A 12526-nucleotide genomic window follows, 5' to 3' on the forward strand; every position below is an offset into this window, starting at 1 on the left:
TTTGGTTTGTCACTGTTGTAGGCTGGTCTTGGACTCTCCTTGTTATCATTATATATTTTGACAAGTCCCTTTTTGATAAGGGATTTCTCTATTTTAAGTCCTTGAGCTATGACGCCTTTGAAATTGTCAGAACATTTTATGTCTAAGTAAAATTCCATTTCCTCATTTAAGTTTGAAATACAAATTTCAACTAATTGCCCTTTGGGAATGGGAAAGGAACGTCTAGTAGAAAGGTGTCTCCATCTTTGTAAGAATGTTGAGAATAACTCACCATTCTTTTGTTTGGTATTATATAAATCATCCATGGAGACGTCTCGTTCTATGTTATGTGCATGATGGGTGAAATTTTTGTACGAGGTCCTCAAAGGTCCTGATCCCACTGGGTAGGCATGAGAACCATTGCATCATTGAGCCTCCCAAACTTTGGGTAAAGAGGTGCATTAAATATGTGTCCTTGTATGCAACCTCTAAGAAAGCAGAGAAAAATTATCGCACATGATCTCTAGGGTCTCCCTTTCCCTTGTATTTATCAAACTTTAGAGTTTTGAAGGTGTGTGGGAAAGGAGGCATGTACATGTTTCTATCAAATGGATATGGGCAAATATCTTCAAGAGCATATTGCTTGTGTGTCTTTCCTGAATGTACTTTTTGGGCAAGATCTTGTATCTGTTGTCTTAACATATCCATTTCTGTAAGAAGAGGGGGGATGTTGCTGTGTTGGTAGTTATCATCATAGTTACGTGTATTCCTTGCCTCCCTTTCACTATGATTTGGTTCTTGTTGATGGCTATGTTGAGCTTGTTCTGGTATATCTTTAAGTTATGATACGTCAAAGTCAGTGAGAAGTTTGACTCCTTCTTGAGCAAGTTTCAGAAAATGGGCATCAACACTTCCTTTGAGAATTTCTTCAAAAAGTGTTAAATCTGGGATTGCTAAGTGTGTATTCTATTTGTGCTTGTGTAGGGGTCTCTAGATCTCCTCTTATGGAAAAGGGGTTAACGATCACTTATTCTTCTTCCCATATTTCATTTTGATTCTGATGATGAGTCTGAGACCGATTCCTAGCCATGTTTGAAGTACGTCTTTGTGGGTGAAAAAAGTGTGTGGTTGAGAATGAGATGAATGAAAAAGTGTATGTGTGATCCCTTCTTATAGTTCCAAGATTTTTATGATGATGATAATGAGCTGAAGTGTTTGTGGATCTTTGATCTCCTACACTAAAGGCTGGGTATCAACAAAGTCCTCTTTAGAATTGCTTGTTTTGATGTCTAATGAGAGGATGCACTCATGGACTAGTTTTAACCTATCTAGATGTTTAGTAATGCCCCTTTTAGGATGTTTGATCCTAGATGTAGAGACACACTAGAAAGTAATTTTATTGGTATGATAAGAAATATCTGAAAGGACTAAGGACAAGACCTCTTTGTGTTGAGAGTTGAGTGAATTTGTGATGTGTTTTGGAATGAGTGTGAACTTTGGAATTTTCTACTAAGGGACTATGAATTTGTTTGGAAATGATTTTGAAGTGAGAAAGATGGAAGAAAATGTAGGAGGATTATGTGAATTTAGGAATCTCTAGTAAGTGATTACGGGTTGCAGAATGTATGATGGAGGAATGCATTGACCGTGATTGTGATGATATGATAGAGCCCTTCTTTTAAAGAAAGCTTGTGATGAAAGTGGTTCTAATTCAAAGTCATTGATAAAACCGTGACTAAAATCATGATATCGATGGATGAAAGTGTGGTGTTTCAACAACAACTTACAATTTTTGTATAAGAAACTTATCCTTTTTGGGGTTTTCTTTTCACTTTGCTTCTTTTTGGTTTTTCTATAAATTGACTTTTTGACGTATTTGAGAGATTTCCAAACATGAAGCATGGGTAGCTTTTTGCAAAAATGTGTGAAGTTGTTTTGTTTGAGATTGTTGTTGGGGTGTAACTTGTTTCAATTGTTTGAATCTTTTGACAAGAAAATACATCAAGCACACAAGCACATATCCTTTGCCTTTTTCAATAAAGGTATAATAGGTGTGGGTCTAAATCAACCCAATGATGAACTTTTTGACCCTCATAAATGTATGTATGTTCATAGGCCTAAAGTCGGCCCAAATTTTCACTAGTATGAAACAAGATAAAGACAACTCAAACACTTTTTATCCCTAAGGTAATGGCCAGTTGTGATATTTTCAGCCCACAAATTGATATTTCTTCAACTTTGGCACTACATACCTTATGTATCCCATCGTAGCAAGTAAGGATGTGATATACTAAGTCTTGCATGAGCATAACAGATAAGTGATCCCTATGATGGGGGAGTCACCACTTTCATCAAGCTACAAGTAGCCTTTCAAAAAGCCCTCTTTCTACTCAAAGAAATATGTATGGTGAGTATATTGGGAGCAAAACCGTCTATATTCTTGCACTGAACTTTTCACAAATATCCTCAATCAATAGAACATGTGGGCTTCTAAAATAAGAGGTGTCTAGTAATATTTGATGTCTTTGGACGTAAGTTCATTCTGCAGTGACTCACTTAAGAGCCTTGAAACTCACAGTGGGGCCCATATGTCCTTTCAACAAGTTACACTATAGGAACATCTACACCCAAGGCTACAACTTTCGCTCTCACCTGATTTCTATAGCGGTTCAAAGGATTTACTGTGCAAGGTCATCCCAAGAGTGATGTGTCTCTTGGTAGGCCTCTCTTAAAAATAAAAAATTTAGAGTGTTACTAACACTTTTCTCTTGCACCTAGGACCACGAGAACCAAGGGAGAGGATAGTGTGTGTTAAAACTAGGACCACTCTATAAATTTGCACAAGCATACCAAAAACAAAAGACAATTGTTCTTTTTAACCCTTTTATTGCAATGTGATCTATTTGTTATTTGGAGATGTTGCTCCAACAGATATGGTGTTCCTTATTAACCAAGATAAAAATTGTTTTGACACTTGACAAACTTTTGGAAAGCAAAAACCTGGTCAACAAAAATAAAATCGTGTAGACTTTGTAGCAAAAAAGGTAGATGTGGGGTTCTTTTTATGCACCAAACTAAAAATGAAGTGGATTTTAAGTGCACCAAAAGAGAATAAAGTTTAAAATGGATTTTAAGTGCACCAAAAGAGAATAAAGTTTATTTTAATCCTTTTGCTAATCCTTTTTCTTGAAATCAAGAAAGATTAAGTTTGTTGTAAGCACCAAAGTGAAAGTGAAATTTATTTTAGTTGCACCAAAAGACCATGAGGTTTATTTTAAGCCCTTTGTTTGAAAAACAAGAAAGATTAAGTTTGTTTTAAGCACCACAGTAAAAGTGAAATTTATTTTAGTTGCACGAAAAGACCATGAGGTTTATTTTAATCCCTTTGTTCAAAAAACAAGAAAGATTAAGTTTGTTTTAAGCACCAAAGTAAATGTGAAATTTATTTTAGTTGCCCCAAAAGACCATGAGGTTATTTTAATCCTTTTGTTTGAAAAACATGAAAGATTAATTTTAAACTCAAAAACTAAAAAAGTGTTTCTAATTTAACTCCTCCAAACCTGCAACAAATTGTTAGACCTGCAAAAAAAACCACTCAAAAGGTTAGGCAAGATGGTGGGCTTGACAAGCCTAAAATTTCATTTTTCTTATAATTATCAGCTCTCTGCCTGATACAAAAGCGCTAATCTTCTTGAATACAAAAGCGCTAGCATAACTCAAAAGTGTTATAACTAACAACATAAGCGCCAGATCGCACTAAACGTTCTATAAAAGAGAACATAAGTGCTAATATACTCAAAAGTGTTATAATAAAAACCGAAAGCGCTAATATAAAACAAAAGCGCTACAACTCAGAGAAACCAAAGGCATTAATTTGGGACGAAAGTGCTACTGTGAATGATGAAAGCGCTAAAACGTTATCCTAAGCGTGAAAATCCTGCAATTTCAAAAAAGTTTAGAAACAAAGATCAAAAGGTTGCGTGTTCAATTCACATCGAGTTCACCAAATGATGCCATGAAAATGAGATTAGTGGACGATAAAGAAATCATGTTATTAAAATTTTAATCATAAGCATAACATGAAAATGAATCCATTTCAAAAGCATATCAAGAAAGATTAGTAACAAAAAAAATAGGAAAATAAAGAACTAGACAACTCTAATACTCCCCCCCATGTTTGATGATGTTGGTTCTTCCTTGTTCCTCTCCTCTCCAAGTCCCAATGAGTGTAGCTCTCAACTTTTAGCACTATCCATGGATGCCATATGAAGATTCAAGATGGTTGTAAATGAAAAACAAATGCTTATGCAAGTGTAAAAGGTTTGCTATGAGAAAGATCCTAATTAATGTCTATGTAAATTTCACTATAATAACAATGCTATAATGCTCTCTTCTTTTTTCTTTCTTTGCTTGGGAAATGAGGTCCTTTTATTGGGAAAAATGTTTATTGAATGGCTAAGATTGAGTGGGCTTGTGAAGGGTCAAGATTGATGGGTTTGAGATCCATGTGATGGCTTTCAACCCAATCCCATGATGACAAGTGTCAACATGAGATGGCTTGAGAGGAGAGAGAAGGAAAATTTAATGCCTGAGGAGACATGAGGGTTACCCAAGGAGGGTTTGGTTAGGCTTAAGTTAGTGGATAAAGCTTTTATCTAATGGATAAACTCTTGTGCAAGAGTTAATGGAGATAACCATGGTCAAAGCAATGAATGCTTGAAGAGATCCATGAGTTAAATGAGGGTTGAGTTAGAGAGAAATTCTCTAACCATGTGGGGAGGTTGAGTTAACCATTAATGGTTATGTGAGAACCATAAAGGCTTTGAAAGACTTTGGGGGTTAACTTGTTGAAAAATTAAAGCCTTTAATGCATTTTAAAGATTTTGAGACATTTTTCAAAAGTGACCTTTGTTTGGGAATGTGCAAATGATTAGAGAGGGGGATTAGGCTAATTAGAAGGGGTTAGAAGAGTCTAGAAGGGGTTTAGAAGAATCTAGAAGGGGGTTAGTAAACAAATGGGTGAGGATAAAAGGGAATTTTAATTAAAATAAAATTTATTTATTTCAACTAAAATTGTGCAACTTGCATTTGTAGGATAATGCAAGTGGGAGGGTTTTTAGAGATTTAAATAAATATTTATTTATTTAAATGTGAGAGAGATTAATTAAATAAATAGGCTTTATTCATTTAATTAATTGTCAAAACATGGTTAAATGAATTAAATTAAATAATTTATTTAATTAATAGGAGAAGAGGTTTAAGATGAATTAATTAAATATTAAATTAATTAATTGTTGATCGATGCTTAAATAATCAAATAGATACTAAGTATTCATTTAATTAAGTGGACAGATTTGGGTGTCTACATTTACCCCTCTTTGAGACGATGTGGTTTATCGCACCGTTTCAAAGAAAAACAAGTAAGCATATTATGTGTCCCAATAAACATAGTAAGAAAAACAAGTAAGATTGATGGGTTAGGTTAATGGATAAAGTTTAGAAACAAAGATCAGAAGGTACGTGCTCGATTCATGTCGGGTTCACCAAATGATGCCATCAAAATGAGATTAGTTGACGATAAAGAAATCATGTTACTAATGTAGACACCTAAAATTGTCCAATCTAATTAAATAAATATCTTTATTTATTTAATTACTTTAGCCTAATTCATCTATTAATTAAATAAATCTTTATTTATTTAATTAATTCATTTATCCTCTTCTAGCCTTATTTCTCATTTAAATAAATACATTTATTTATTTAAATTATCCTTTTCCTAAATTAAATACATATCTTATTTATTTAATTGATCCCACTTCCTCTATTAATTAAATAAATTTTTATTTATTTAATTAATTCATTAACCTTTTCTACCCATGACACATGTCATTCATCTCTCAATTCATACACTACCTACCCCTTTCATTATTTTATTATTTTCTTTTACCTACCCTCTAATCATAGCTGACCTCCTTTTACACCTCTCAATCTTATCCCTCCATTTCATATAGTGTCTTCTATATAAGGAGATACTTCCTTCATTATCAAACCCTAATCAATCATCTTAGTGACTTCATTATCAAACCCTAATCAATCATCTTAGTGACTTGACTACACTACGATCCTACTTGCAACCACATTCCGTTCTTTGTTGAGCTCTTGTGCACATAAAATTTGAGAGCAAATATATCAAGCAAGATCAATGGAGATAGGAAGAATGGAGATCCAAACCCTATTGGACATGTGATGGTATAATCTTTGTGATTTCGTTTGATTTGCATTGTCTTAGGTAATCTTCATATGTTATGGTGGATCTTTGTTGTTGTTAGGCTAGGGTTTTGTGGTTGAATTCATTTAGCCTTTCAATATCGTTATTATTATTATCCATTTTCACCATATACAACTAAAATTTCAACCATGAGCATAACATGAAAATGAATCCATTTCAAAAGCATATCAAGAAAGATTAGTAACAAAGCAAATAGGAAAATAAAGAACTAGACAATTCTAATACTCCCCCCTATGCTTGATGATGTTGGCTCTTCCTTGTTCCTCTCCTCTCCAAGTCCCAAATGAGTGTAGCTCTCAGCTTTTAGCACTATCCATGGATGCCATATGAAGATTCAAGATGGCTGTAAATGAAAAACAAATGATTATGTAAGTGTAAAAGGTTTGCTATGAGAAATTTCCTAATTAATGTCTATGTGAATTTCACCATAATAACAATGCTCTAATGCTCTCTCCCTCTTTTTTTGCTTGGGGAATGAGGTCCTTTTATAGGGAAAAATGTTGATTGAATGACTAAGATTGAGTGGGCTTGTGAAGGGTCAAGATTGATGGGTTTGGGATCCATGTGATGGATTTCAACCCAATCCCATGATGACAAGTGTCAACATGAGATGACTTGAGAGGAGAGAGAAGGGGCATTTAATGTCTGAGGAGACATGATGGTTATCCAAGGAGGGTTTGGTTAGGCTTAAGTTAGTGGATAAAGCTTTTATCCAATGGATAAACTCTTGTGTAAGAGCTAATGGAGATAACCATGGTCAAAGCAATGAATGCTTGAAGAGACCCATGAGTTAAATGAGGGTTGAGTTAGAGAGAAAGTCTCTAACCATGTGGGGAGGCTGAGTTAACCATTAATGGTTATGTAAGAGCCATAAAGACTTTGAAAGACTTTGGGGGTTAACTTGTTGAAAAATTAAAGCCTTTAATGCATTTCAAAGACTTTGAGGCATATTTGAGAAGTGGCCTTTGTTTGGGAATGTGCAAATGATTAGAGAGACAAATTAGGCTAATTAGAAGGGATTAGAAGTGTCTAGAAGGGGTTTAGAAGAATCAAGAAGGGGGTTAGTGAGCAAATGGGTGAGGATAAAAGGGGTTTTTAATTAAAATAAAATTCATTTATTTCAACAAAAATTGTGCAACTTGCATTTGTAGGAGAATGCAAATGGGAGGGTTTTTAGAGATTTAAAAAAAAATTATTTATTTAAATGCGAGAGAGATTAATTAAACAAATATGCTTTATTCATTTAATTATTTGTCAGAACATGGTTGAATGAATTAAATTAAATAAATTGAATCATTTATTTAATTAATAGGAGAAGAGGTTTAAGACGAATTAATTAAATATTAAATTAATTAATTGTTAATTGATGGTTAAATAATTAAATAAATACTAAGTATTCATTTAATTAAGTGGACAGATTTGGGTGTCTACACATTCAATTACTTGTCATATTATCATATGTAACACACATCCTAAGTCATAATAATTACAACTCCTAATATTCCACAAATTTAATACTACATTCTCCTATGTGCATTTTTATCATGTTAGACAACTCCAACATTCATAAGCACTACATATATCTACCAATGTATACTTCACCTATCCAACTCATGACACTACACATTACATTATTACACCCAGCCTTTATACTCATAGATACAACCTTATGACTCACACATACTCTATTATATGTCTTAAATTTTTCCTAAATTTATATAGCCAAAACTTAAACACTACAACGATAACTGTTAACTCCTAACATACCAAACCCCCCAATTACTAACTTTAAAGAAACCAAAAAGAGAAAAAAACTAAAAGCCCATTAATAAATTTCACATGTACCAATAATTGCCCATTTTTTATAGCATTTTTGGACCATAATTGGCCCATTTGTGCACTTTTATTGGTATCCATATTGCACAACTATTGGGGCATTTATGCATAAGTATAAGCAATTATAAGTGCACGGTTATTGGAACATCTTTAAGTAGGTATCAGACGACACTTTGAAACGTGTACTATTTGACCTTTGCATGCATAACGAATCCCACAGTGTGCATCGTTACTACCCAAAAGCCAAAACAATAACTAGAAGTAGTTAAGTCGCAAGCACAAGCAACAACAAAATCATCAAAAATCGATGTACTGTTTCAAATCTGTAGGTCCACGAAATTACTCAGAATGACTATTGATATGTTTCCCCTATGCAAAGTCAAAGAAAAACACACATGTCTTATTAGTTCCTGTCATAGGCATGATACTAATGCATTCATAGCACCCAACTTTTTAATTAGTTCAACCAGTCATTGTATAGAGTTAAAAAAACTGAGCAACAATTCTAAAGTGCCTAATTATTTTTTTCATTTAATAACTTTAAAAACATGACTACATAGTTGAACCCTCATAGCAATATCATAGTTTGACTTGTTGCGGAAAATACCTCCTACTTATCAATTTTTAAAATGTCATTTATCTTTCTTTCTATTGGTTCATGTTGGGATAGTCATTGTGAAAATCAAATTATTATTTTTTAAATTTTTTGTGAGTTTAATTAATGATTTGAATGACATATAAATATTTTATACACCATCATAAAAGTACATTGTTGACTTTAACATTATATTGTCTCCTTGAATGACATTTGCAATGTCATTTATAACAATCCAATTAAATATACAATTATTAAAAAATCTTAGACTCTTTGTAATTTATAAAATACCTACCTACTTTTTGTATTATTTATGCAACAGTTATTATTATTATTTTTTTCAATTGATCTTATTAAATATTTTGGTTGTTTCTTAATACTTTTATAGTTTTTAATGTATCTATTAGTTGCATAATATACAATACATTATTATTGTATAATAAAAATAAATAGATACAAATATTTTAAATCTATGTATAATAACTTTAATTAAATATAACTTTTTACTTACTATACTTAATTTACTTTAATAATTATTTTTACGTCGAAGATAATTCATATATGAAATCAACGAGTCATTTATTGAAATACATGGTCACGTTTTTTTAATTTTAACGTAACTATCAATGCATTTCTGGATTCGATTGTGTATAAGATTTTTGCATCAACGTTTTTGGATCACACTCCGTGATCCATCATCAAGATGAAGAGAGTCAAAATCCGAAACAGAGTGTGATCCAAAACATTGAAGCAAAAATCCTACACACAATCGAATCCAGAAATGCATTGATAATTATATGATGGATTGTGAAAATCTCTTAGAACTGATTTAATGTAACTACTTGCACACAATTCTGAACCTAATAAGCCACATGACTAATATACAACATCGAAAAAGAGCAATTAGATAGATGACTAACAATATACATACATGAATATACTATGTTTCCACTAATTTAAGTACAATAATCAACTACTTTATCTAATAATAACTGCAGTAACACTCATTGACAAAAACTTGACGCAATACATCTCTTGTTTAAAAATAGATTATCAACTTTTTCATACCCTCACTAAAATCATATATCCTATCTTTATATCCCACTTACCTATCCTAATGCATGCCAAACCCATATTCACATTTTCTTGTCCAACTAACCACTTTGTGCCTACCTACTTAACAAGCATAACCAACATTCATTTCAATGATTTATTATAGTTGGTTGATAGGTAGTTAGCTTTCACACATTCGTCACTACTTATGAATATGTGTACTTTCAAAGATTAAAAAAAAAGTCCTCCTTAACTACAAGAAAAGTGAGATTTCTAATATTCTAGCTTTTATATAAAGTTAAATTGTCTTTTCATATTTTGGTTGAAAGGTACATCTCAAAATTTATTCATTTTTTTGAGAGAATTTTAAATAAAACGAGTCATCGTGGATGGGACGTATAAGACGGCAAGATTCTCATCATTTACCGAATCTGGAACCCATGTTTTTTTTGTGTCTAAGTTTTTTTTTATTTTTTTATTGGTATGTTAAATTATTGATTTATTTATTAAGTAGGTGGTATTTTTTTCTTTCTAATGTGTTAAATTATATAATATTTTATTAGTATTATTAATAGAATAGTAAGTTGTATGGTTAAAAGAGATCAGATTTCTAGAGTCTATATCAATTATTGTTAAGTTTTTGGATTCTTTTATGTATGTTTTAGTTTGCATCAATATTTCAGATTTAATTTTTGAAGTTTTGTTGCTCTCATTTTATGATGGATTATTGAGTATGATCTCAAATTTAAGTATTATGGTTGACCTCAATCTTGAGGTTTTAATGTTTTGAACGTCATTTTGATGAAATTAGTGCTAAGTAGATTATTTATGTTAAACAGGTTCATCATACACTATTTACAAAAAAGGGGGTGAATGAGTAAGTGTGTGACTTTAAGTAGTATTGGGATCCAAAATATGTATGCTCATGAGTACAAAAATGAGTGGGTGGTAGAAAACACACTTTCAAAGTCTATGCAAAGCGAAGCCCAAACATCAAGACTATATTATATTAAGATACATTTTAATTTGCATTAAAAGCAATAATTTTTATTACATGTATGCTTTTTGTTTTTAAAACATTTTATTTGATCTATAGTGTTTCCGGATCAGATTGTCTATGAATTTTTAGTATCAATGTTGCAGATCACACTTCGTGATCCATCAAAGTTGCAGAAGATAGAAAAGTTGAGTGTGATCTGTTGATGCTAAAAATTCATGCACAATTTAATCCGGAAACACTATAGATCAATTCTCATGGATTGTGGAAACTTGATGTCTATTACATTTTATTTGTTAAATAATTGAATTCACATTGAAATCATTTAAGTTACTAAAAAATATTTATTTCTTATACTTAATAATTAACTTTTGAATAACATAAAAAAAAATCTTCTTCCAATTTTCCACAACTAAATATACTATTATTTTAAATATTCATGTATTGTGATATTGATTTACATTTTATTATTCAAATGAATTATTTTTCATAATCCATTAATTTAATTTATTTTAATTTTTATTAAGATTTGAACAAACATCATATAGATGTTTACAAGAGGACACTGTTAAACACGCATCCCTTGACAAACCTTAATTTTAATTTTTTCTTTTAAGCATATAAAGAGAGAGGGTCCTCCAATATATGGGATATAAGTTGGACAAAACAAGTCTTATATGGAACATTGAAAATGTCATGTCAATACTTATCTTTAAAAAAATTCTCTTAAATTAAAAAAAAAATCAATTATATGATGCTACATAGTGCGCACCAATAAACATGACTTACTACACAACTATCCATCTTACCTTTCTTTTTGGATCATTTTAGACGTGTCAACAAAAAACACATGTTGATGTGACATCATATTTGACAATATAGACTTAAAACAATTTTTTTAATTGATACACAAAACTGAAAGTGATTTGAAATATCCATAAGACCATCTTATATATAACCCTTAATTAAAAAAATTAAAAAAACCTCCCATACATACATATACACATATAGATATAAAACCTTTCGAATATTCATTTCCATATAAATTGAAGCTATGCACATAGGTACTCCATCTCCAAAAATAACAAGAAATCCCCATAAATTAATGCGGAAAGCTTGATTCAATATATTAAAAATAAATAAATAATGCGGAAATATAGTTTTATAAAAAACTGCACGTTTTTGGATTAAGAAATGTTTGAGCAATGATTATGTTTTGAGCCATTACCAACTGCAACAGAACCCCAAGCCTTTTTGTTAAGCAGGTCGTGAGTGCGAATCCTCTGTGACCGATACTTCTCAGTCACGAGAATATGGGGATGATAACGCTTGCGATCGGGGATACAGTGATAACGTTTTTGTGGGTGTTTTTGGTATCATGTTTGGGGGCAGGGACTTCAGTGATAGCCTCGTATTTGGATGTGGATGGGACATGGAAGCTGGTTATAACCATTGTTCTGTTGGTTGCGCTGGTCTTTGTCTTTTCTTCTTTGGGAGATGCCATGGGAGGAGCCAGCTGGAATCCTACTGCATTGACTGCTGGCTTTGCCTTGGGTTCTGGCAATGATAGCTTGATTAGCATGGCTATTAGGTTTCCTGCCCAGGTATGGAATTTATATAATTTAATTTAATTTATTTTATTTAAAATTGTGTGGGTTTAAGATTTTTTGGGGGGGGCTGAATTCCTGCCCAGGTTTCGTTTCTTTTAACTGATTCGGGATTGGTGCAGTTGATACCGAGCTTTAATGTGGGAATATGGCTTCTTTTGTGTTGTCTG

At 32.0% G+C, this 12526-nt stretch overlaps 1 protein-coding gene across 1 annotated transcript in view; it reads left to right on the plus strand.

Moving 5' to 3' along the window:
- Window positions 1–11873: 11873 nt before the first annotated feature.
- Window positions 11874–12526, plus strand: part of LOC131032885 (aquaporin SIP1-2) — a 28009-nt gene continuing 27356 nt past the window's right edge. The window contains exon 1 of the mRNA XM_057963979.1: window positions 11874–12353. Coding sequence (XP_057819962.1) covers window positions 12063–12353 — 291 coding nt within the window. The 5' untranslated portion in view covers window positions 11874–12062. The remainder of the gene's footprint in view (window positions 12354–12526) is intronic.

Source organism: Cryptomeria japonica, chromosome 4 (genome assembly GCF_030272615.1).
Source record: "Cryptomeria japonica chromosome 4, Sugi_1.0, whole genome shotgun sequence".
Taxonomy (NCBI): domain Eukaryota; kingdom Viridiplantae; phylum Streptophyta; class Pinopsida; order Cupressales; family Cupressaceae; genus Cryptomeria; species Cryptomeria japonica.